The 27,600-nt window shown below is 40.0% G+C and overlaps 1 protein-coding gene across 7 annotated transcripts in view; it reads left to right on the top strand.

The window, feature by feature from the left end:
* CTTNBP2 (cortactin binding protein 2) overlaps positions 1–27,600 on the top strand; it is a 166,926-nt gene that overhangs the window by 2,939 nt on the left and 136,387 nt on the right. For 2 of the 7 annotated variants that reach the window (XM_045495412.1, XM_045495413.1), the window contains exons 1-2: positions 13,502–13,704; positions 25,624–25,731. In XM_045495412.1, the coding sequence (XP_045351368.1) occupies positions 13,624–13,704; positions 25,624–25,731 (189 nt within the window). In that variant the 5' untranslated portion in view covers positions 13,502–13,623. Of the gene's footprint in view, positions 1–13,501; positions 13,705–24,390; positions 24,757–25,623; positions 25,732–27,600 lie in introns of those variants that run through there. The other 5 variants (XM_045495410.1, XM_045495407.1, XM_045495408.1 and 2 more) reach the window with 4 other exon arrangements.

Raw genomic sequence — 27,600 nt, 5'->3', positions numbered from 1 at the left:
TGGGTAAAGGAATGACATTAGGAGACTGAAAATATCTCTAGGAAATCCTTAGGAATATAAAAAAGGGTCCTGGATACACCTGGTAGTATGGGATGAGAGCTCACATTATTTAATTTGGATATTAAAGGAAGGTGGATAAAGTTGTGATCACTAGAATTGCATTTGTTTGAAGCGTAACCTGTGACCTTTGCATGGCTAAAATCACAAGCCCATATGGACTTTGGTTCCTTCTCTTCAAAAATTCTGTCATTTTCTGAGATTTTCCCCTGCAAACACTCACGCATAAAATCAGACAATTAGCCAACAGTCAATGACCAAATATTTATCAATCCCATATAACGATCAAAACATTACAAGCCAAAGTCCTATAGGTGTTGCAAAACAGGATATAAGCTTTCCTGTCTGCAAGGAACTTGCAGGGAAACTGCAAGGAACAGTCTATTTGGGAAAACAAGATATAATTGTAAATAATGCAAAAAGTACATAATTTTCTATTAGAACAAGGATAAGCAAAATATTGGCTTGTTGTGGGACAAATCTGGCCCAACATCTATAGCAATTCTCACACTGCATAGGACAGAGTTGAGTGATTGCTACAATGCATGCCCACAAACCTAAAATATTTGCCACCCTGCACTTTATAGAAAAAGTTTGCCAACACTTGTATTAGAATAATAAAAAATGTCACGTTGCAAAATGGGATAGATTCCAAGCAGATAACAGAGAGGACAGAGCTACTGGACTTGAGGCCCAGCCTGGGAAAGCTTCAAGGGGTCCCAGCAACCCAATTTATTGAGACAAAGAGGAGGGCAAGGAAACTCAAGTTTCCACAGAAAAAAGGTGAAGAATGAAGGATTCTTTTGATTAGTAAGAAAATGCTAAATGTAACTGCATACTGTTTTTATTGTATCTTTTCTTAACATTTCTTTTATGCTGACCCTCAAAATAATTAATTTGGGGAAAATCGAATCCTTTTAAATGTTCTTCAGTGTTATTATAAAATCAACACTGATTAAAAATTCACTACCCTCTCTTGAGAAGCAGGAAATATTGCTGCATAGATACATTTATTTATTTATTTATTTGTTTATTTATATACCTTATTTATTTATTTTGAGTGGGAGAGAGAGAGCGAGCAGGGGATGGGGCAGAGAGAGAGAATCCCAAGCAGACTCTGCACTGACAGGGTGGAGCCCAACGTGGGGATTGAATCGACAAACTAGGAGATCATGACCAGAGCAGAAATTGAGTCCCACACTGACCGACTGAGCCACCCAGGATACCCCACTGCATAGATGCTTTTAATAAACGAAAATTTGTGATTCACTCTAAAGATAGAGGAGTACATAAATGAATTTCAAGGGAAATTTCCACAAGAAAATGTGGAAATAAAATATCAATATTTATTGTATTTTGATTGAGAGAGTTCTATTACCACCTGTCCTTAATTCATAGATGTATTTTATTAACCGCTGCCATTTTGACAAATGAAAATACCTGAAGATAAATGGTAATTGATACATACTCAGGACCTAATTATTTTCCATTGTGTTGAATAATTTTGACCCCTTCACACCTTTCTCAGTGCCTCTGAGTCCTTTGGATGCTGTGGGGTCATACTCACCCAGATCTGCTTTTCCCAGAAAATGCCCCATGTTCCACACTCTTCCTTGCTCTTATCTTCTCCCCCAATTTGAAATTATTTTCTTAGTATCTTGTATCTTGGGGGTCTTACTAGCTACTTAAAGACAATTAGATGAAAATGAGTTAATATGGCTTTTAGTAAACATCTGCTGGTGTTATGATACAGCACTAGGATAATGAAGAATTCATTCACTCCTAAAACTTCCTTGGTAATGTGCTAGGCTCACAGGACACAAAGATGGATATTTGCTTTTGAGTAGCTTGCTGTCTTCAGCAATGTGCGCCAAAAGGTGGTCCCTGAGTGATCTCCAGATGAATCTCCTGGGCTGCTGATTAAAATATGCAGCAGTTTAGCCTCAAAAAGGGCTTATTCAGTAGAGACACATGTGGAGGCCACTCAGCATGCACATTTTTAGCTTGCTTCCATTTTTCTGTACTTTAAGGCCAGAAGGAGATGATTCTTGGATTCAGGGCATCAATCAACCAGAACCCTGCAGCCATAGCCAGTTTTGCCTTGCAGATATGTTTTTAAAATTGGAAAATTTCACATAAACATTTGATTTCTTCCATCTCCTGAAAAATGAGAAGCTCTGACATTGCTGGGTTTGTGTTTCTTGACTCAGTTCAAGGAGAAATTCCCCTTTAGTTGGACAGAGCCTGTGCCTTCCTGTTGGCTCAAGTCCCCATCATTCTCCATTGTCTGAAACCCATGTCCACCCTTATTCAGATATCCTTCATACCTGGCTCTTTGTAATCATTTGATTTAATGGCCTGTGATCTGGATTCCAATGGATAATTACATATTCAAAAAAAGTGGTTTTTTTGTTAATGTTAGCCCAGTATATATGTGTTCCAGGTAATGTTAGGCTAGAACTTAATTCTATGCATACCTTCTGAAAGGCCTTAGGAAGCGGGAGTTTTAGGTTCTAGAGCAAGAGAGTGGGCAAGATATTTGGGACAGGTGTTCCCTTTGTCATCTGGCCAGCACAGGTTTAGTTTAGGCTGTTGAACATAGGTAGCAGGAAATAGAATTAAAGTCACCTTGTTTCTTTCTAAATCTAGCATTTCTATAGCAATTGTCACCATGGTATCTTGATGTATTCTGACAGGGGAAATTTCACTTATTAAAAAATGTGGTAATAAGGGAAAGAGAAACTCCTTCCATGCTTTAGCCCCAGAGACACTTCCTTAAAGAAGAGCTCAGAAATGTGTATATACAGGACAGGAGTTCCACCATGGTCTGACCCAGCCAAGGGTAGGTGGAATTTCTTAATGATAATGCAGCAGATGTCCAGCTGAAAGAGCCTTGAACCTGAAGGCTGGAAGATACCTCTAAGTCATAACACTCCTGGTGTAGCTCTTTTCAGCATCCTGGTACTTGGGCATGTTAATCTCATTCAGTCCTCACAACAACCCTGTGAAGTAACTATTGAGATGCTCATTCCCAGTTTATAGTGATGAGAAACAGTCACTGAAGATCCGTCACTTGCTTCAGCTCTAACAAGTCTTCTAGTACAAATGTCCTTCATTTTAAATTACAACCAGTGTTTTAAATTCTTACTCAGCCTTCACAGCTTTTGCCATTTACCTAGACCACTGGAGAAGTGGAGCCCCCTGGAGTTTTGTGGTATGGGCAGTTCTGAGCTCTGGCACATTGACAGAAAAGGTTTGCATACGGGGTACACTGCAGGCATAAATAAGACAAGCTTTGTGCAATTCCTGGTGGGCTGGCTATAAATCCTCTTTTTGTCAAACTCATTAAAGCACATTCAGAATCAAGTGAATGAGATGATATAATGACCTTGAATCTGATCTCATTCTCAGTATCCTGCCCCTCCCTTAAAAAAAAAAAAAAGAAAAAAAGAAAAAACTTTTTTTTTTTTTTTTATCGGAACATTTGCACTGAAAAGCACCAAGGCACACTGCACTGGTTCAAGTCTGTCCATGACTCGTTACACTAGAGATGTGAGCTAACTCCAGAGATGACCTGGCTGAAATAAAGTCACTTGTGGGACAGCACGGGAAGAATGAGTTCATTCAGAATAGGTGCTATATTAGTTTTCTAGGGCTACCAGAACGAAGTACCATAGACTGGGTGGCTTTATTTATTTATTTAAAAAAATTTTTAATGTTTATTTATTTTTGAGAGACAGAGAGACAGAGCATGAGCAGGGGAGGGGCAGAGAGAAAGGGAAACAGAATCTGAAGCAGGCTCCAAGGCTCTGAGCTGGCAGCATAGAGCCCAACGCAGGGATCAAACTCATGAGCTGTGAGATGGTGACTTGAGCTGAAGTCCAATGCTGGACGCTTAACCGACTAAGCCACCCAGGTGCTCATATCTTCTTACTGTTTTGGAGGCTGGAAGTTCAAGACCAAGTTGGCAGCAGTGCTGGTTTCTCCTGAGGCCTCTCTCCTTGGTTTGCAGATGTCCATCTTCTCTTACAGATGGTTTTCCCTGTGTGTGTCTGTGTCCTAATCTCTTTTATAAGGAAACCAGGCACATTGGATTAGACACCCCCCTTGCACCCCAATAACCTCATTTTACCTTAATTACTTCTGTAAAGATTCTATCTCCAAATACAGTCACATTCTGAGGTACTAGGGGTTAGGACTTCAACATGTGAATTTTGAGGGGGATATAATTTAGCTCATGACAGATGCTTATGTCAACCTTTTTCAAAGGATTTATGAATTGTTAGTATGCATGTTGATGGTGGATGGCAAGATACTTGCACCACTAGGTCTTAGACATATTTTTAAGTCTAAGTTTCCTCCACTGTTACGATTAAAATAAATAAATACATAAAATCTTACTGGAATCACATAAACTACATTGTTTTGCCTTAGGGATCATGAAGTTAAAACTCTATGGAAAACAAGAAAGTAATGTAATTATGGGAAACAAGGAAGTAAAGTAAAATAAAACAGGGCAGTGGAGATTTTAGACAGCTGGAGAGCACAAGCCCTAGTCTCAAAGGGACTCAGTGTGAGCACAAGTGGTTTCAGATACTCTGAATTTTTGAGAAGTTGAAAGGCTGAATTTTTATATGAAATTCCTCAATTTTAAAATGTGGGCAATTATTCCCTTAAAAAAAATAACATTGTATGAGTCAAACAAAATATGTCTGCTCATTGGAATTAGCCCATTGGCTTGGATTAGGCTGAATTTAGATCTAATAGCCTGGACAAGTTCTACCTAATCCCTAGTGATAGTTTTGGACCAACACTATGTAGTATTTAATTAAAACATGTCCTTATTGAGTAAAAAGAGGTATGCTTCAAATGTAGCAATAATCAATTTGGCCAGAACCGTCTTGTAGGATCCATCCCACATTTTTCTCTTATGACTTTTGCAAGCACTTACGGAGAGTTTTTACTATTTAATCTAAAATCTTGGAATGCTTGGTTTAAAATTTTCAACATTATACAAAATAGCCTGGTTAGGACTGTTGCATAGCTGTAGGATCATTTTTTAAATTCATAAAATATTTCTGCAATGTCATGTATATATGGGTGACTGTTTATTCTTTAACAAGTGTCTGCGGAGCATGAAAATAGTAATGAGTCAAAATTTGCTAGGAGTTTAGTGGGGGCCACTGTTCCAAGTGCTTTAAATGAATCAATCAATTTCATACTCCCAACAACCCTGTAGAGGCAGGAGCCATTATGATGGCTCTTAACCGATGAAGTCACCGAGAACAGCACTTGCCCAAGGTCACACAGCTAGAAAGAGGCTCTTAATTATGGAACCCTGCACTTAACAACTGCACTACAGTATGTGTTCTGAGTTGTTTTATTTTATTTGGCAGACAGGAGGGAGTACCATTTGGGATCTTTAACCTCGGTCCTCAGCATACCCTACTTAGCCTAATACATCTATATTTCCATCCTTCTCCACCTCCTATATATATATATTTATTTATATGCACATTTATATATTTATGCACATATATATAAATATGTATAATATATAATATATATATGCACATATATATTTTATATGCACATAAATATATATTTTTATATGCACATTTTATATAAATATATCTTATATATTTATATATATTACTTACTAAATGTCTCAATTGGGCAGAAATTTTTATTTTAACAAGTATGAACTCTCCTTAAAATCTATAGAGTGAACTTCTTAAATGGTGGGGTTCACGAGTAGAATTCCATGGGAAGTACATGAAAAATTTTTAAAAGTTATATTTTCATGTTTGTTCACTTCTCACTGATAGTTAACATTTACTTCAATTATGAATCTAGGTAACGGACCATAGTAGATCTGGCAGTACCTATGACTTTGTCACAGTAGCCATTACAGATATTTTTAAGTCTCAATACAATTGTTACTGAGATCTCAAAATATCATTTACATTCATGGAAACTTCAAAATTACCTTAATTATGTGCCCACTACTATATCATCTTATTTCCTTATGGAAGAGAGAAGCACATCTATTCCTCCGTTATAAATTTTTCTTTTTTTATATGCAGAATTTTGATCACTGGGTTTGAATATAACTCATTTTCTTTATGATGCCATGTTTTGTTTTATGCATTTACATTTTTTTCTGAGAAGAAATCCGTAAGTTTCACCATAATGCCAAAGGGGCCAATGTAGCTAATCAGTAGTATTTACTCTATCCGTCTATTCACCTATCAACCCACTCATCAGTTACACGGAATTAATTTGACTAAATATTTATTGACTGCTTGTCATGTACTGGGTTCAGTGTTAACACTACAGCCTTGGAGTTAATGTTCTTCTATGCCCACCAATCTTCATTTGACCTTGAAGTCCAGAAAATCTGCCAAAGTTTCCCAGAATGTACCAGAATCACATTTGAGATGTGTTTGTTCTTTGAAAGACATCCATTTAACCACCAGTCCCTTAACTAAGGAAAACCTAGGGCCATCCTCACTCTATTCTTCCTCTTTTCCTCTTTTCAATCTCTCATTTTTCTTTTATTTTCTGAAAGTCATCAGTCACACTACTCCCTAGAATAGAAGGCACATTGCTACATTTTTAAGACTGATAATAGAATTTATACATCATGGTATTATATTCTACTGCTGCAATGTCATCCTTTATTGCCAACATGGTTTTTTCATGTCTGTTTCTGGATGACTTAGCAGATGGGTGCCTGGATTCTGTTTGTCAATGGCAACTGGAGAGTCTCAGCTGGGTTCCCCCCAACCCCAGGATAAGAAAATAAATAACACGGTCCTGGATACAATCCAATTAGGCAAGGGAACATTAGGAAGTTTTGTTAGTTATAAACACTCCTTCTAAAAGTAAGTACATGTGGTTTTCAGTTCCAGTCATGACAGAGTGCTTAGTATTAGGTCAACCCTCCTATTAAAAACAACAAAAAGAAGTGAAACACTATATATATGAAATGACTGGTAGAAGGTGTTGGCAGGTCACACATGCAGGCAGGACTTGAGGGGCTATGACTTTTGAGAGGAGTGGGATGGGGGTAGGGGTCAGTTGGGGAAAAATGAGTTTTACTGGGCTAGGGAGACAAAGGTCAGTATTTGAAGGTTGCCAAATATGTGGGACTTGAAGGAAAAAGTCCCAGAGAGGAAGAAACTTAAGAGAAAGAGTCCAAAAAATCTGTACATGATTTCCTCTCAAATTTTAGGCTAAATTCTAAGCTGAGCATGTACAGGATGAGGTTCCAAGAGAGCCAACACAAAACAGCATGTGGGAGGCCAAGGAGCTGAGCAAAGATTTCATAAACAGGACACAAAACACTAACCACACTAGAAAAAGATTGATCAATTGGATTAAATAAAAAAAGTCAGAACTTATGTGCTGATATACAAGCTCATGAAAATATTCTCCTGTTAGAGGTTTTATTGCTTTTGCCTTTCACATTTGAATCTGTGACTCCATTTTTGTGTGTTTCTCTAGCTCTCAAAATCTCAAAATGATTTTATATAGGAAATAGAGCTATATAATGTGGTATTTGTAAGCAGGGTGCCTTTATCCACTACTCAAGCTCAGAGGGTCAGGAGAAGCTTCCAGTCAACTTCTCCCTTGCTCCTTCCTCAAATCTTAAATTCTGGGAATGGGAGTTCACCACCACCATTCCAGTTGGTATCTGTGGCCACATAGGGTGGGGTTGAGGGCTGATCCAAGCAGAGTATGTCAAGCAAAGTTGTCTCATGACCAAATGGCATCATCCCTTTTGAATGGTCAATAGTCAGGAGGTGGAGACTGAAACTGACAAAGTAAGGTCCTTAGCAGATCTGAAGGAAGCAAAAAGTAGCAGTAAGACACTTTCCAACTGAATTTATTCTTAACAAAGATGTTAATGCTGAAAGGGCTAAATCATGAACATTAAAAGATGGTGTAATGATAAAGGGATGTTGATTCTGAGTAATGGTCAGTATGTGGTTATTTCTGTTTCTCCATAAGGAAAAAATACTATATTGCTAGCATAAAAGTACTTCAGTGGTTGAATATGTCTTTTACTGCCAGAATAAAACATTCTAGACTACTTAAATGTTGATTTGTCAGAAGTATTTTTCTTTATTCTGTAAGTGATTTCACCTTCCCTACGATGAAAATAGTAACACTAATGCTTTTTTTCTTTCAGTTCTTGAATCATATATATAATTAAGCCTCCAAGTCTAGCCATGACATTGTTCTATAAATATTATGAATTAAATTTTATTTTATATTCATTGGTTAGTTGAAGAACTTCTGGTATTTATATTTATGTTATTATTATTATTTCTTTTCAAACAATGGCATCACATTTTCAGGCAATTTTAAATGAGCTAAATTGATTTTAATCAAAAAAATGTCTTGGTGGACAAAAAAACCTGTTGTCATCAAGTGAGATTTTGGGCAATGTAAGATGGAATTTATGTCTCAAAAATTCCAAAGGTATTTGAAACTCCATTAACTTAGTGTACAGCTAATTAATTATGATTTCCTGGAAAATGTTGATGTATTTTGGGCTATTTCACATTTTTACATGGGAGAACTATATAACAGATTCATGGCTTTTCTATATTTTTTATCATAAGTAAATATCACTGAATCAATCATAAATATCATCTACATATTTATTAAAATTTAAGGGCATTAATCTTTAGTTCTTAGTAATTCTTCAAACACTGCATTTCCTTTTGTTTTTTTTTTTGATTTTGCATTTCCTTTTGAATTGAACAATATATACCCCATGAAAAGAAAATGTCTAGCTCTATACTCCTAATCAGATGAGAAAAGGGTCTGATCTCACAACTTATTTATATAGTTTTTAAACTTTCTAAGAAAAATAAAGCTTGTTATAATTGATGCCTAATGGTATAAACACCCCATGCGTTATGGTTGCCTAGTAACTACATACTGCAGGCTTGTGGGGTTGCTAATGAGGCTGAATAAACGGAAATATTCAGATCCATTTCCAATTCAGGTGGATGAGGGGCAGCAGTGGTCCAGATTTCTTTGTTAAAATTGTTTTTCCATAATGGTTTTGCACTAAAACACCTTTTGCCCTAGAACTTACTCTAGTTAATGACTTCTGCAGATAAGAGATCAAACCAACAAGTAATGGCTTAAGATTTTAAAAACATTCAATGGAACTGAATCAACATTGATTCATTGTTCTCCGGGAGCCCCAGTTTCTGTTCTGAGTGACAGGACGGGGGAATAATGTTCTTACTTTACCTTTAACTCTTTAATAAAATCTTTTTGGACATCACTTTAGCACTGAATGACCAAATGCAATTTCCAGCTAGAGGTGGTGTTAAAAGGGGCTGGAAGGGGCGCCTGGGTGGCGCAGTTGGTTAAGCGTCCGACTTCAGCCAGGTCACGATCTCGCGGTCCGTGAGTTCGAGCCCCGCGTCGGGCTCTGGGCTGATGGCTCAGAGCCTGGAGCCTATTTCTGATTCTGTGTCTCCCTCTCTCTCTGCCCCTCCCCCGTTCATGCTCTGTCTCTCTCTGTCCCAAAAATAAATAAAAACGTTGAAAAAAAAATTTTTTAAAAAGGGGCTGGAAATGATTATAATGATATATTTAGGTTGGCTTTGGCTTGTATCCTACCTAGCAGATTTAATTTCCTAATTACGTTTCGCTTTAGCTTAGGTAAAATTAGCTTGCATTCCCTTGGCACACACCAACTGCAGTTGGTGAAGGAGGCCTTCCAAAACCATAGGTTGTTGACAAGAGTGGCTAACTAGATTAGGATTAAATTTACTGAGTAAAATCCACAAAGAGCCTAAGCACATGTAGATAATGACAAGTTGACTATGAGGGAATGTAGTCAGGTCATGTGAAAATGCATTTCTGGCAATGTCTTAGTTTCAAAACCATGTGATAGATACAGGACACTCAAGCTCATCTTGCCCTCTTTTGTTAGAGTTCAGAGTGTCAAGGCCTGGGGCTTTGTAGGTGGGTCACCAAGGTGTAGACAGGGATAAACATAAACATGGTCTAGAATATTTAAATTGTATAACGATAGCCTTGCGGATACAGTCAGCAATGGTTTGCTACTCAGTAATTTTGTCATTTGGCAATACTAAGACATGATAACATATGGTTTGCTCTTTGGAGTTCACATGAATGTTGTCATTTAGCTGAAATAAAGAATTCTCTTGCTCTATCAAGGCAACTGTTTTAGGATATGTGTATGTTCCTTATCTTTTCACATGGAAGGAAGAATCCCTTTGCATCATTATATATAACTCTCTGGGTTTTTGGTTTAGTGGGTTGGAGGATGTGGTTGGTGAGGCCAAGGCCATGGTTTAATCAGAACACCACTTGGCTCCCCCCGCCCCCCACAGTCTGCACTCCTAGCTGGAGGACCCATTTCACTGGTCTTAAAACAGAATCTTGGAGTATAGCTCAGCACAAGCACCTCCGTTCCAGGGTTCAGAAAATAATTTGTTTTAATTTGACAATAAATTCATTTGTCAGTGGGTCAAATTTTAAGTTCATAAAATTTTAAGTTCAGGCACATCATTATGTTCAAAGGAGAAGACAATGAAACTAATAGTGTTCTGTTTGCAGTGTATTCAGTATCTCTCCTTCCATTTTAATGCTGAAAGAAATTTACCAATTAAAAAATCATGATTTGTTTTTGTTTAGGGTTTTCTTTTCTTCCTGCTTATACTTCTGTATCTTTTCCTTTCCCTTGCCTTTCAGAAATTTTCACTCTAGCCCTGGGATGTCTTTTTTTTTTTTTTTTTTCTTCTTTTTTTTTTTTAAGCTATTTAATGAAGCTTGAAAAGATTTAATTTCTGGAGCCATCAGGTCACTACTCTTTCAGATCTATTCGATCTGACTCTAGTAGAGCCTGTCTTTGTGCAACGAAAGTCTTTCAGAAAGAGTTAATTTGCAGTCTCAATAGAGGTTAATTCTCAGGAGAGAATTTAAACCAGCAAGTGTCCTCCTGGTAGAGAAGCAGCCCTGGGCCAGGCCACTGGTGAGGGAATTAACTCCTAATGTGCTAGTTACCTCTGTGCAGTAGGGTGGGATATTCTGTCAATCCTTGGCAGTAGGCAGTGGCAGCTTTAAGGTAGGGACAAAACACTGTTTATTTTTCTTCCTAGGTCTTGGATTTTGGCCCTTAGAAAATGTGCTGTTGTGTGATTTTTTTTTCAACTGTTTATTTCTTATTTTACAAAAAAAAAAAAAAAAAAAGAGGGGGTAGGTGAGAGGGAAGAAATTAGGGTTTGAATCTTTTGTGATGATTCTGCTTCAGTTGTATTTAGACTCATAGAAGCTATTTCTTCCCAATAATGATTTTTTTAAATTGAGCTGCATGTATAAAATAAATGAGAGTTGCTTCTCAGAGATATTGTCATGTCATATTGCTAGTTCTTAACACCTAAGTGAAGTTTATTATTTTATTTTTTTCCCCCTATAAGGGAGCCAGTTAATTTCTCTGGTAGTAATTGAACATCAGTACCAAGTGTCAGTGTCAAGAAGATTCATTGTCTTTTGATGTGTGAAAATGCATTTTGAAAAGAAGGAATGTTTTGGGTTCAAACTTCAAGTTTCAACTATCAGTTCAGCATTGAAGTTTTACTGTCAAATACTTTCCTTTCATCATATAGGGAGTCTATTTATTCTAATATTGAACAATTTGAGAGAGAATATTTGATAAAAGATAGTGGTATAACAAACAGGGATGGAAATCAGGGGACTCAGAGAGGGAGTAGCTATCAGAGTAAAGTCAAAGACAGTAAATAAATGATCACCTCTGCTTACAGGATAACCTTGAGGTGATTTCTAAGACTGTGACCCTTAACCCCAGGGTTCCAGGTGAAAGTTCTTTCTTGATGTAGACCCCTTCTGGGATGGAACTTTTTTTTTTTTAATGTTTATTTATTTTTGAGAGAGATAGAGCATGAGTGAGTGGAGGAGGGGCAGTGAGAGAAGAGGACAGAGGATCTGAAGAGGGCTCTGTGCTGCCAGCAGTGAGCCCGATGTGGGGCTTGAACTCACGAACCATGAGATCATGACCTGAGCTGAAGTCAGATGCTTAGCTGAGCCACCCAGGAGCCCCTGGAACTTTTAACAATTATATTGATCCATCCTTTTCAGGTCCTTTGCAGATGATACTCTCTGCCCTGGTTTGGATCATATTTAGATCTAATGTGGAAAGTGAAGCAATTAAAATGCCAAAACCTTTCATTAGGAGTCAGCCATTTTAAAAAACGGGCTTTGATCTGTTAACCCTTGGACTGAACATTCCAGTCATTCATCTTCCAAAATTTTAAGTCCAGGATTTGGTTGTGGTTTGAATTTACTTTTTTTTCAGACACAGCTTGAATGCCTCCATTTGATTTTGTGCTTTCAACACATTTTTTTGAGATCTGGTGATTTGGGAAGGCCTGTACCATATGGTCTTGATAAGGTGATAGATTTTCACATCCTGGGGATTGGCAGGAAAGGGTAGGAACTGAATCAGATGTGGGAAGAGAAAATTAAGAGTTTGGGCCTAACTCAACTCATGATATATCTTCTGAGATGTATAATTCCCATAAAAATCAATTTTTAGGAAAAAGTCATGTGTTGTGTGTCTGTGTGTGAGTGTGTTGTCCTATCTCATGGGGGTCTCTTAGATTCTCTTAAAAGTAGAGAGCTTCCTTTTACAAGAATGGCACTTAACATTTCTTGATTAGTCTTTCAGAAATACCCCAGAGTTGGGGTCAAAAACAAGAAAAACAGGCCCTGCTACACCTTTCTTGAAAAAGAGATTGTATTAGAAAGGAATAGGCCAAGGGGCTGGATGCAACCGAATAAAAGGTGGCAGGACACATTTTGATCTGGGGGTTGACGGTTTTTGGAGAACGACGAAAGGCAGTGATAGAATAAAACAAAGCCAGATATGTACACCAGGAGGGTAAAAACGCCCTGATGGCAGTCTTGCAAAAAAACCCAAAATCAAAACAACAACAACAACAAACAAATCCAAGAAAGAAGAAAAGGGTGCCTTCTGTGATTCCTAGCGGTGGCATAGAGGGGGTTGAGGTGAAGGCTTTTCTTGACCTTATAGAGAATTCAGAATCGGGAGGCCTGACATTTATCCCGTCTGTTCACCGCCGGCTCGGTGGGGACCGTGCCGGGAGAATCACCTACCGGGCTTTTGATTTCACCTCGTCGGGGGCTTTGGTTGCCCCTTCTGCGCCTTGGGTCCCCTTTCTGCGCCTCGTGGTCCTACCCCGGGCTGGGCGCGCGTGCCCATTTTCCGTACCTCCACGAGCTGATTGCGGGCAGCCGGGCGCGGGGCCGCGGGGCGGGGACCAGGCGGCGGCGGGCGGCGCTCCGGCGCGCAGCGGGTTAAGGCGGCGGGGGCGGTGGCGAGGGGAGGAGGGAGCACGCCGGCGGCGGCGGCCCGGCTGCGAGCGCCCGCGTCCCCGGACCGCAGCGGGTTAAGCGCCGCCCGCGCGGAGAGGGCTGAACCCGCAGCCGCCGCTCCGAGCTCGCATTCGGATCCGCTAGAGTAGGAAGATGGCGACGGACGGCGCGAGCTGCGAGCCCGATTTTTCCCGCGCCCCGGAGGACGCGGCGGGGGCCACGGCGGAGGCGGCGGTAACCGAGGTCCCCGGGTGGGCGCGGGGAGGGTGTAGACGCGGGCCAGGGCTCCGGCTGCACCGAGCTTGCCCCCCTGGGGCGCTCCGCAAGCCCCGGCTCCCCGGGGTGCCCCCTCCCCACGGTGCTTCACGGCCGGAGCCCGGGTCGAGGCGGGTGAGGCGGCTGCCTGGGCTCAGGATCCCTTCTTGTCCTTTCCCTGTCCTGCGGGAAGCAGTCCCAGTCCGCTCGGTTCTCGGGGCTCCCTGCGTGCGTCCTGAGCGACCCCTACGCCCACTCCCTCGGCTGCGGCGGGGTTTGGCCAGGGGCGGGGGCTGGGGTGTGTTTGTAAGCGAACTTGACCCCCATTGTTCGCCTCCCGCTGTGCGCGTGATTGAGGGCTCGTGTCTCGGGGCTGCCTGGCATCTCTCAGCGGACCCCGGAAGGCGGCTAGGGGGAGACGGGTCATCGCCAGGCAGGTGTGGGGATGCCCATTGTGTGTGTGTGTTCCTGTGCCTAAGGCCCCTTGAGAGAGGTTCGGTGCCCGGCTGTGGGCGCTGTTGCCCCCCGTTGCGCGTCGGAGCTTTGGGTTCTAGCTGCCTGCTGCCCCGTCACTTGGTGAGGGGTGGGAAGGTGTCCTCGTTCTTCCTAAGAAGATGTCCGGGCAAGGTGGAGATTTAGCACCTAAGTGGCAACACATTGTTCTTCGCTGGGCTCTGGAAGCCGAATGAGCTTCCATCCATCGCCGGCCCCACTTTCGGCCCCAGAATATCCCCGTGCACAGACTGAATGGTGGTTTCCAGCCCGTACCTTGGGGGAGGGCTGGACCCACGTTTCCTGGGTGGAAACGTTTTGAAGCAGCTGCAGGAGCTGCAAGGAGCTGCAAAGAAAGGCAGCCCTTGGGAGCGCCTCCCACCCTTGGCGCGATCCCGCTGCCCTAGCCGGAGATTTCGGGTGGGATAGAGCGAGAGGAGAGCATGGAGGCCCCTCAGTTCTTTCCTAAGCAGAGTCGGTGCATGAGCAGCAGAGGGCAGGGCCAGGTGTGAAAAATCTGGGTTGCTTTAACTTCTTCCCTGTTTGGACATGGGGTTTTCTGGAGGGAGAGAGAGGTGGAAGAAGCTACTTGAGCTGAGCCTGGGGAGGAAAAGAGAAACAGAGGGAGAGGAGGAAAAACGGAGGAGGTTCAGGAAGAGGGCTTCTGATTTCCACTTGTGAAACTTGCAAGTTTTAATTTGAAACTTTTAGGAAAATTGGTTTTTCATTATTTGCTTGGAAAACGTGAATTTAAGATTTCAAACGAAACCTGCTCTCTTGTGATGCAGTGTATTAGTTACCCTTTGTGAAATACAATAAGGAAGCCAGCTCTTAAGACAACACCAGCCTCTCTGGGAAGTTGAAATGATTGGGTACCTTCTACCCCAGGAGATGCTATGGGGAGAGGAGTAGGAGGGAAAAGAAAGAGGTAGGGGTGTGTGTGTTTGTTTCCCAGGAAGGTTGAATTTGTTTAATCGACTTAGAACAGGCTTCTTTCTGTTACCCTCAGTATTTATTCACCTGATGATTAAACCAAACACAAACATCTGATTTATGGTCTGTAGCTGTTCTGTAGTTTTATTGGGTTAGATTGCAAACAGAATCTTGGACACCAGACAGATTTTTGTGTTAAGGTCAGTGTTCCCTTTCTGCTGTTTAACATTTTCAGGAGTCTGATTTTTCATTGTGGATAGGTGGGGATTTTATAATTTCACCGTGTTTAATGGTAATAGCCATGAAAAATCTGTGAAAGTAAAACTTGTTATTTTTATAGAATCCTTTAGAAAATGCAATAAGGATGCTTAATCTAATAGTGTTTTTTTTTTTTTTAATAACTTAAGACTTAGTAGTAAAATTCTGATGATGGCTTATTGTATAGTAAACTGGGCATTTTACTTTTAATTTAATGAGGTGTGGTCCTCCCAAAGCAGCCACTTGACTTAGACTGATTTTTAAATTAAAGCTACGTTGAGGAATGATAATTGTCATTTTAACTGCTTCTTATCTAATGGTTAAAAATCAAAGGCATATTTATGCATTTAGGGTTCATGGCAACTGAGAATGTAAATTTTTTTTTTTTTCATTTTGGGGAACTTTTTTTTTTCATTTTAGAGATTTATTTCATTTCAAATTAGTTTACATATTATGCATTTTTATATGTACATTTGGCAGTCATGAGCCAATGGAGACTCCAAAGCAGTAGGCTATTTTTGAAAGTGAGTGTTTTCACTAAGTTTTGACTATTTAGATTGTTGCTTAGAGACAAGTTTAATTTATAGTTTTCAGCTTAATGTGATTTTCAGTGGAGTGTTTTAAATTTAGTTTGTGATCCTTGTTCTTAGCTGTTTAAATCCTGAAAGCATCCCAAGTGTAAAGCTGGGTAACAGCTACATTATTCAATAGGATCATATTAATAGTCTTTGCTGTGAACCATGCGAGAGACCTGGGTTATTTTCAGTGCTTTAGCCAAATGTGATGACTTTTATAGGCTATATTGCTATTTCTACTCTGAAAATAACTCCTAATGGATAAGGCAGTATGGAAAACAGAAATCTTCCTGCTTTTTTATTGTCACCAAAGAATTTAAGAGTGAAAGGAAAATGGAGGTCTTTTTAATGCTATGTTTGGAAAACTGACCAACATTCTTGTCATTCTGGACTTTTCTGGAGCAGCTAATATGCAAAAGTAGATATAAATTTTTGTTGTCATGGTGATAGTAACAAGAAAAAAACTTGGACAGTGGTTTTATTAAATGCAAAATAGTAATGTTAAACATATTAACAGCTAGTACCATGGAAATTTTTGTTTTCCAGGTGACAGTATTGAATGTAAACGCAAAGAAAGCACTTTCTTAGCCAATTTTGCTAACCTTTCTTTTGAAAAAATCTATAGTTATATGGCAGCTATAGAAATTGGAAGTTTCACAGCATAATTTTTAAGTAGGGAATAATTCAGATTTAACACATTACTGACCACTCACCAAGATGGTGGCATCATGAGTAACATCTTTGCTGCCTTGAAGTAACACATTCCCATGGTGGAAACTGATAAATACCAAGGAATCAAATCAGACATGATGGTGTCATGAAAGGCACGAATAATTTATATTAGGAGTCTGGGGAAGAAGAGTCATGGAGATGATCCCTAGTGGAAGGACCTGGAAACATTCCACAGAAGGATGGCATTTGAGCTGGGTCTTGAGATGGAAGGAGGACTTGGAAGTGGAGACTGCAGGAAGCTGTATGCCATGTGGCTGGTTCTTAGGATTCTTTGAAAGGTGGCTTGGGGCACATGTGAGGGGCTTTCCAACGCGAGCCTACAGGGCTCAACTTAAGTCTCAACAGTGTGCTTTAGAAAGATAGGTTAGAAGTTGAGGAAATAGATTAAAATATTCCCCCACGATTAGAATATAACTGATGCTTTCAACATGCTGCTTTTCACTTTTTTTCTTTGTAAATGTGTATTTCTGTTTGTGCCTGTTTTTTGACTTTATTGTTGTTGGTATTGTTGTTGTTACATTTCTCGCAGGAGCAGTTTTGTTTAGAGCGAAGCATTTGTCTTCTCTGTGATTGAATCCATGCCTCAGCCTGATTGCCAGTTGGTTCTATCCTCTTGTGTTTCATGTAACTTTATGAGGTGAGAAAATGTTTCACAGACTGAGTACTTACTCAGCCATTTCCAAATTTCTGCTGTTGATCTTATGGACAGCAAGGCTGTGGCTAGGACAAGCAGCCTCCTTCAAGAAAAGCTGTATGGATTTTGTTTCTAAAAGAAAGCAACAGTTAAGCACTGTGCCGGGCACATACTTGGTAGGTGTTCACTAATCTTTACTGAAGAAAGAAAATGAACACTCAACAGGAAGCTGTGTTGTAATACTTAATTTTGATTGGCTAATTAGGAAATTTACTTTGTGTGTTACTGGATGTCATGAAACTGGTCTGAGATTTGTAGTAATTGACATTATAGATGTTACAGAGCTTTTCTTGTTTCTGAAAGATGACCCTGATTCTCTGAGTTTTTTTTTTTGTTGTTCTTTCTGATTTTTATTTGTATATTGTCTCTTTCCAAACTGCTTTTCTCAGTGACATTTCAGATATTTCACAGGTATATATTTTTTTTAATTTAATATCCAACACTGTTAGTTTTCCCTTTAGATTCTGTCTTTAGAATAATGGTTGAGATGGTAACTGCATCCCTCCCATCCTGAATTCTTTCTATAATAGAGTCAAGGTCAAATCACCCACTGGGGTTTTGGAGGGAGCTGATGATTGAGGGGGGTCAAGGCAGAAATGGAAGGAAGTTTGGAAACAGGAAAAGGGGAATAAAGAGAAGATTGGGCAGGAAGACAGTTAGGCAAGGCTTTGGAATAGTCTGCAAATGCCCAGAAATCTGGGACAAGAATTCAACTGTAAATGTGCCTGGGAAAGATGGAATAGTTTCTCTTCTTTCTGCCCCCATATACTTTGCCACCTAAGCACATCTGCATGTTGCTTTAGAAAAGACTTTATTTATTTTTTTAATGTTTATTTTTGAGAGAGAGAGAAAGAGAGAGAGAGAGGAGTGGGGGAGGGGAAGAGAGAGAAAGGGAGACACAGAATCTGAGCTGTCAACACAGAGCCCGATGTGGGTCTCGAACTCATGCAAGATCATGACGTGATACAAAATAGGATGCTTAACTGACAGAGCCACCCAGACACCCCTATTTGTTTATTAAAAAAAAACAATTTTTTAAAATGTTTGTTTATTTTTGAGAGAGAGAGTGCGTGCATGCAAGTGGGGGAGGAGCAGAGAGAGAGGGAGACACAGAATGTGAAGCAGGCTCCAGGCTCTGAGCTGTCAGCACAGAGCTTGACGTGGGCTGGGACCGACAGACTTCGAGATCATGATCTGAGCTGAAGTTGGAGGCTTAATGGACTGAGCCACCCAAATGCCCCTATTTATTTTTTAAAGTTTATTTTGAGAGAGAGAGAGAATGAGAGCGAGAGCAGAGGAGAGGGGGAGAGAGGGGGAGTGAGAGAATCCCAAGCAGTCTCCACACTGTGTCAGCACAGAGCCCAAGGTGAGGTTCAATCTCATGAACTGAACCCTGAGATCATGATCTGAGCTGCAATCAAGAGTGGGATGCTAATTGACTAATAAACCACCCAGGTTCCCCTATATAGGACTTTATTTGAATGTATTCAATTGTATTGTTCTCTGTTGGCACTCCTTTGCCAGATTTGTTATAACATGAAAAAGGAAGCTTGTCTTTTTTTTTTTTTTTTTTTTTTCAACGTTTATTTATTTTTGGGACAGAGAGAGACAGAGCATGAACGGGGGAGGGGCAGAGAGAGAGGGAGACACAGAATCGGAAACAGGCTCCAGGCTCTGAGCCATCAGCCCAGAGCCCGACGCGGGGCTCGAACTCACGGGACCGCGAGATTGTGACCTGGCTGAAGTCGGACGCTTAACCGACTGCGCCACCCAGGCGCCCACTTGTCTTTTTTCTTAGATGTCAGGTAAAGAAAAAAAAAATGGAGAACAAGTATAAGAAAGGTGATAATGACATTAAGGTCAAAGAATTTTTAAAAAATTGTTAATCTTTTGTAAGTAACTTGTACAAAAATAAATCATATTAATGCTGTGTACAATATGATGCAATATGCAATGTAGAATATACATGATTTGGTTTTGACATTTTGTATTTCATTGAAGAGGCAAAAAGATGATTCCAAAGGCCTGTGTTCTTCCACAGAAGGGCTCTGTAACTGTAAGAACGTCATTTAGCAGTCTGTGTCTCAGCCTCTTCATTTGAAAATCAGCATGCTGCCATTTGCCACCTACAGATAATCAAGATGATATTCTTCAATGCATTATCAGCTTCTTAAGGGACAGTTATTGGATCTGGATGCTAGTTCGCATGTGGGGAAGTGCTATGTAGGGCTGATGGAACATTGAGAAGCTGAGTTAGAATGGAAATAGACACTTGTTTTATCTGAGATGTGGTTGGTTCCTTCCTCCTTCCTTCCCCGCAAAGAGGAAATGGAGACTGAGAGATCTGAAAGGAGGGAAAGGGAGGTGGCTACGCTTAATTATTAGAGGTTGTCACCCCTGACCGAGCCACCTTTCTGCTTTTCGTTCCAGTTTTCTTCTACTTAAAATTGGTTATATCCATTGCCAGGTTTCCTTCCTGTCATTCTATTTACTTGTCAGTTTTACCTCCTTCCAGTATACTCAGATGTTTGTCTTGCAGGAAAGACCTCAGGCAGTGTGGTTGATTTGAGGTGCAAGGCCATGGAGAGCTGGCCCCAAGTTGCTTTAAAGCCACACAGCCAAGTTGCCCTAGTTTAGATTACTCTAATTGATTTTTGAAACAATGAATGAAAACGATTGACCAGTTACTTAGTTGGCCTTAGAGTAGGCCATAACATTGTATCTTATTATTTACACGTGATTTACCTGCTTTGTGTTTGTATACTGAGTGAAATAGGCATTTTCTACCAAAAGTGGGTGGGCATACACGTTAGGTAACGTCATGTGAGGATGCAATATATTCTTGCTGTTTTGACATTTCTAGTAGGGGTGAGAAAATAGAGCATCAAGATAGATGAGTAAGTTTAATATGAGGAAATGCACAAGGCAGGATGTGATTACTTGACTGGTGAAGTTATAGTGCAAACTGTAAGACTGTAGGGAAGGAGAGATTTCTGGAGTCTGTAGAGTCTGTAAAGATCTGTGGAAGTGGGATTTGAGCTAGGTCCTCAAGAAAGATAGGATTCCGATGAATTAGAAGACAAAGGATTGGGAAAAACAAAATTAAAGGTATGCAAACTTTATCAGTAACATTCTTTCCTCCCTATAGAGGGAAACCAGGAGAAATAATCTCAAAGCAAGATGTAGTGTCAGAGACTTGAAATAATTTTAGAGCAGGAAAATGTACTTCTCATCATGAAAATCCATATAATTAGCTGAATTCACATTTACTTAATATTGTAAATGTTCTGTGTACCTGGAAAAAGTTGGATTTTTTTCATGTAACTGATCTAGTCTTCAGATTTTTATTTTCTCCTTGAAATTTCAATATGAATTTCATTGTTTTCCCCTTATTTATGCCTCTTATTCATCCCCAACCCATAAATCTTGCTTACATAAAAAGTTCTAAATGCACCTTATTAATTAATTAGCATTCTGTATTAGACTGGGAAGGAAATTACAATTACATTGTAACTTCAGAGCAAAGTGGAAAAATCAGTTGACCTCAAATTGTTTCTCAAAGTCTTCGTGGAATGACCTAAAAATTTCCTCAGTCTAGTAACCCAGCTACCCTGATGGTCTGGCAAATCAGGACATTTGGAACCTGGGGGAGACTCTAGAGATCACTTAGTACAACATTCTTATTTTACCACTGAGAAAACAGATCCAAACAGATGAAATTAAGTCCTTCTAACCCATTGGCTTTCTGAGATATCTCACCTCCTTCCCATGTGGTAAATTCATTGATCCACATGTAGGGTAGGTGGCCCACTAGATTTGAAACTGGAGAAGATGCTCTTGATGTTTGTGGGAAGTGCCAGAGAACATGTCTGGTTTTGTGTTTGGTCACTACATATTCACCATAACTGGTACGTTTGGGCAAAGATCTGAAGGGCACATTAAGCCACTGTTGCCTAAAGTCTCTTTTAAATGCTTTTTGGCAACCATCGATGTTCTGACTCCATTAATTCTGAAAGGATATGGGTAAGGATCTCCTGGCCCTAATTGGCTGTGACTGTTGAAATTCCCTACATAAGCCCCAGTATTTTAGAGGTGAGGGTGTTGGAGTGGTAGTGAGGGAAACTGGTATTGGCCTATGTTCGGTTCTGGCAATTGAAGAAGACTTTACTCAGCCAGGTTCTATTTTGTCTACTCCCTCCCACTCTCTCTCGGCCTGTATAAGAAAATCTGGAAGAACGCCCTCCCCACGCCCACCCCAGACCTTGTTGAGTACTGCTGTGTTGAACAGTAAGAGTTTGGGGTTTTGTCTTCTCTTTCAGCTTATGTATTTATGTCCCAAAGAAGGCCCTCTCTTTGTTTGATGACCAGACTTTGGATTAGTTGAAGCTGCCTATGCCAGATTTTTAAAACTACGTGTTAGGAAGCACTTTTCCTGGAGTCCTTTTCCTGGCAAACATCAAACATGACAGACAGGGGTGGCCTGTAGAATTGAAATCTAGCTGTTTTTTTTTTTTTTTTTCTTTCTTTCTTTTGAATGCCTTGCTATCACTTAAAAATGAGATCTGGATTTTTCTTTAATTAGGAAAGCAAGTACAGTAATAAAAAAACTTAGTGTGTGAACATGTCTGCTGTGATTTTTTTTTTTTTTTTTTTTGGTGGGAGAGTGGGGCTGTCATGTTTTCATGGATTCCCTGATAGAGATTCTAATTTTTTATGTAAGTGGTGGCATTTATGTCTACTCTGTCTTCTATCTTTTTTTGGAAAATTAGGTTATCAAGTTAGTTTGTCTTTTAAAATATAAAATTTATCAAAAAAATGGGAAGCTTGGAGGTGTTCCTGTATCTCCAAACTTATCCAGTTGTACATATTATATATGTACAGCATTTTGTATGTCAATCATGGCTCAAAGTGGTTTAAGAAATAAAAGATTCAGAATAATTATTTTGTTCTTAAGCCAAAAAACATTAACAATTTTTCTATATCTAATTACTATGGTACCACACATGCATCAAGTCCGGTAGATGCTACTTCATGTGAAACTTAACAGACTTCTTTCTTGGGATTTTTGCTTTGGGGCTTCTTAAATTTCTAACAGTACTAAGGTGCTTTGAATTTATTTGTAAAATAAAGGACTTCTAATATGATTTCATATACTTTTTTTTTTATTATGCTGTTATACCAGAATAGTGGATGAAAATGTTAAGCCCTGGAGAATGACGATTTGAAAATATTATTAGAATATTCTTGAAGGCCAGGAAGTAATAGCATCTTTAGTGAGGACCCAAGGGTGAGAGGTATGGGGAGAGAGTAGCAGGCAGGCAGACAAACTATGTATTTAAAATAGTGCATCACTTAATACATTGTGATGGGAAACAGATTTTTTTTTTTTTTTAACATTCTGTGTAACCTAATCAATGGTTTAGCGAGAACCCTCTTAGCAGTGATTTTTTACCTTAACGAATTTCCCTTTTAATTGATGGTGACATATTAAAAAAACCGAAGTGTTGGTTGCAGGTCACATGTAATGTTGATGATGATGGAACCAGAGCAAGCTCTCCTGACTCTAATATGAATCAGAATCTTGGCAATGTCTTTCATAATTTATTAGTATTTAAAGTGGAGTGCTTTGCTTGTGAAGCTTCGGGGAAACAAGGACAATAAAATATACAATTAATTAAAATCTTTAGAACAACCAGCAGAAGCATTAATAAAACATTACCCTCTAAAGCACATAAGAATTTCAGCTCACCCTTCCATCTCAGTGGGAAAAGAGTCTTTCATCATAGTCAATAAACTGAGTTTATCGGACTTAGGCTGGTTTAGGCTGGTAGATTTTCAAAGCAATGGGGTTGTTGCCAACAGCCTACTCCTCTCTACATAAAATATCTGGGTGCCCTCAGCCTGGATAGTAACAATTACCACTTTTATTTAGCACTTACTCTGTTTATGTGTTCTTGTTTCATGCGCACAAGAACGTCGTAGGGTAGATGTTAGGATTTCTGTTCCGTAGATGAGAAAAGAGATCAGGTAAGATACAGAAATGCCTCACCAAGTGTGGTCCATGGACCGGCAGCAATGGGAACTTGTTACAAAGGCACATTCAAGGCCCTGCTGCAGACCTGTATCAGTCTGTTAACAAGGTCTCCAGGTGATTCTTAGGCACGCTTGCCTTTGAGAACAACTGTGTTTTAAGACCTATGTGACGCCCCATGTAGTGGGAGCAGAAATTGAGCCCTAGTATATTAGATTTTACCGTTGACAGGGAATGTCTCTTAAGCTAACTTTCTAAGCAAGGGCGTCCTAGAAATAACACATCCTTTAGGCTTACTGTAGTCTTCTTTTCTCTTCTTCCATCCTGAGCCCCTGCCTTTCCAAATAACTGCTCTAATATATGTGCAAAAAGAAACCATTTTAAGAGAAAGATCCTTTTAAAATCTTTCTTTAGACAACCAGCTAGCTCTGGTCTCTTTGACCTTTATACTATTATTATCTGCTTCTAGAAGGTTTCTTTGAAACTGAGAAGTAGCCAGTTCTGGTTATGCCTGTTCGAAAGCCCGTGGAATCATTTATGGGCTTGCCGTGTTTACTTCTGTGTCATCACAAGGATAATGAGGGTGTTAAACTGGTTCCTATTAGTTGATTGATAGAATGGCACTACTTTTCATCTTTAGAGTGTTGTCACTGTGCTGGTAAAGTGTGCAGACGGGCACTTAGTTGTAGTTTTGTCATTTCCTGGTTGAATGATCTAACTTCTCTGACTTGTGGTTTTCTTAACTGAAAAATAGAGATGCTATCTTACAGATTAGATTTGTTTTTTTGAGAATACTTTGGAAACCTTTGGGTTCTGTGCAAATGTGAAATAATGTTCTGGAATGTTCTGAAGAATGGCTTCTGAGGTTGGGTATTCTGAGGCATTTGGGGATGAACATATGTTCCCCTCCCTCTGATGGTGAGTGGGTTTATCAAATGAGTCCCTGCACAGAAGGGCGCAGTGGACTGTGTGTAGAGGAGCTCAGGCTGTGGATTTGCCCAGGCTGGGCTGTGAGCACGCTAGTTGATCCTAAGGCGGCTGCCCTAAGACCTGCCCATGAAACTTGTTGTGAGGAAAGGGGGCAGAGTTGGAGACAAAAGCATTGGGCGTCTGTGGTATAGTAATGGGATTTTAAGAGGTGAGATTGGATGCAGTTACCAGGGAAGGAATGGAGAAGAGACTGTGGAGCTGAAAGGGTGATGGGTGAGGATGTGTCCCCTGGGCCGTGGTGCTGTTACCTTGTGGTGTAGCTGAATCTGTGGAAGGCTCACGTACTCCAGCCCCAGCCTGCCTTTGGAATGGCAAAAAGCTACAAGGTATTGCTTAACAAAGCGTTTGGTATTCATACAGCAGGTTCCAGACTCATCTGACCACAGACCCAGTTGACTAAATGTGGGTGGTGGACCAGGCCTCTTCAAAGTACATATGCCTGCCCTGTGAGTGTCTGTAGGTGTTTGGTGGGGAGAGTGGGGTAGCAAAGCCAAGAGCATATTCCTTCTAAAGGGGCTGCTGCAGATTATTGCTCTGTGGGAATGTGGGTCCAGGGTTAACTGATCATCTGAATTTTGAAGAGAAGCCAGAGATCTGGATTTTTTGGTGACATCCTCAGGTTTTTGTTTGTTTGTTTTTTTAGTGCTGGCTGAGTTAAAAACAAAACCCTTTGTGACCCAGGTACACACATCTGTAGGCCAGATTTGGCTGTAGGCTGCCAGCTGGTTACCTCTGCTGCGGAGTGTTCTATAAACATGACCTGTTATTATTGGATGTCCCGGAATTTATAATAACCTCCCAGGAGCCTTTACATTGGGGCCCTTCTAGGAATACATTCTCGTGCTTTCTTTGCTACCCCTGCAACTTCTCCTGGACATACACCAGGCCTGTTTTAATAGAAACTCCAGAGACTTTCAGTTGGTGTTACAGTTTGAAGAGATTTTGAATCCAGGTGTGCAGGCAGGCTGGGAAAATAGATTTCCTTCATGAAGAGATTTGGGCCAGTGGCCTTACAGTTTTTACCTTTCCTCCTAAAAGGCCCGAGCATAGATGATCTGCTACTGAACAGGGCCCCTTGTGCTTCTGGGATTTGCTGAGCCTCTGCGATAAAAACAGTCCATTGCAAACCTTTAAGATGTGTGTATTGTCCTACTAATAGTTTTTTCATTGCTTTTTAAATATTTGTGTTACAGAAAAAAGAGTTTGATGTGGACACCCTCAGTAAATCAGAGCTTCGGATGCTTCTCAGCGTGATGGAGGGGGAGCTGGAGGCCAGAGACCTGGTCATCGAGGCCCTGCGGGTAAGAAGCTCCTAGGGCCGAGTCCCGTTGTTCTATCCTTTTCTTTTTTCAAAGGGCCAGTGGCAAAGCTGCTTCTTCCAGGTTTTGAATCCTGTAGATTTAAAATGTTTCATCTGGTTAAAATATGCCCCTCAACCTAAATGCCAACCAACCCCATAATCTATAAATCCAAACAATGAAGTCGGATAGTCGTTCTAATGGTGGGGACAGAAACTTATACTGTTTAGTATGGGGAAGTTGAGACCTAAGCTGTATTGTTTCCTGTGGTTATTTGGTGGTAAGTTTTCAGAAAATTGGAAATTTGATATCTTACATGTATGTGAGGTGAGGAGGAAAAATTGTGAGAGTCATTTACAAAAGATACTGCTGTTAATTGAGATTTTCCTTTCTTTGTAAATTATAAGTGATTTATTTTCAGAAACTCATGAGTTAAAACTAATATATATCCCTTAAAAACTACATATACCTTCAAATAGTTTTATTACTTGTTCATCTGATCTAGTAATTTCGAAATTTTCAAAACTCATGAAGAGTTATCTTCTGATATGTTACTTAAATACCTCAATAACATTTTGTTGCTTTATAAATAATGTTAAACTTTCTTGATGGACAATTTTATAATTGGTTGTTCTTTATCTTATACTTGTTTTGGTATGTTAGTCAAACCTAATTTTTATTCTTTTTTCTTTCATATTGAATACTAAGTATGTAATCAGGTGTTTCCTGGCTCTTGGTCATTTGGCCAGGATGGCTATATTTATTATACATGAAGTATGGGTTGGTTTTTTTTTCACCAAGGAGTATGTCCTCCAACTTTGTCTTAGGGGTTATTTTAACGTATCGAAGTCTATGGAAAGTTGAATTGTTGCTCCCCTGTGGGCATTAATATAGTGGGGTAAAGAAGTAATAATGGTGGATGGTCAGATATAGTGAAGGTGGGAGTGTTAAGGATCCAGTTGTGTGGGGAAGGGGTAACTACAGTTTATTTTCACAAACTGGACACCAGTACAGTGAGGATCATCATTATCCCTCAGTCTGATGACAGAGAATGATTGCCCCAGAAAAAATGGGAGTATATTTATACCATCTGCAAGCCAGTAATGAGTTGAAGGTGTTGCTTTTTGAATGACAAGCTTTGCTAAGTAGACTTGTGTGCAGCTTGGCTGTGAGAGGTATTCATCCTGTTCCACGTTGGAAACATTTGCATTGCTTGCCAATGTATATTTTCTTTATAAATGAACTTCGTGGGAGAAATGCTAAGAAATGCTAAGGCAGCACATCGCTAATATGTATTACATTCAGCCCAAGGAGAGAACAAAGGTTACCTGTGAGGCCACTAGTGTAGTCTTTTGAGACCAAATATATAGGAAGGCTCCAGTTCTACCTTAGGTATTTTTCTGTCGCTCTCTATTAACCTGTGAAAGACATCAGCTACCGTGGTATTTCTCGCTGCTCGCACAAATGTTGAGAGTTTAGCAGAGTCTGTGTTTTTATGTATCACCTTAGCAACCATATTTACTTCTCTTTTTAACTTAATTGCAATACTTTTAAACATAAGAGTAAAAGTAAAGGCTTGCTAATGATCAGGGCTTGCCAAACAAAGTTTCTCATAGAATCAAGGAATGTTGGAGTTGCAAGGAGCCTTTTATTACATATTCTAGGTTAGTGGTTTGCATCCCTCCAAACCTAGAGACGTTGTTTTGTTTTGTTTTGTTTTAATTTTTTTAAATGGTTATTTATTTTTGAAAGACAGAGTGTGAGCAGGGGAGGAGCAGAGAGAGAGGGAGACACAGAATAGGAGACTCCAGGCTCCCAACTGTCAGCCCAGAGCCCAACACGAGGCTCAAACTTAGTGACCGAGAGATCATG

This window comes from Leopardus geoffroyi, chromosome A2, assembly GCF_018350155.1.
Source record: "Leopardus geoffroyi isolate Oge1 chromosome A2, O.geoffroyi_Oge1_pat1.0, whole genome shotgun sequence".
NCBI lineage: Eukaryota > Metazoa > Chordata > Mammalia > Carnivora > Felidae > Leopardus > Leopardus geoffroyi.
This window is presented reverse-complemented; position numbering and strand designations above follow the sequence as displayed.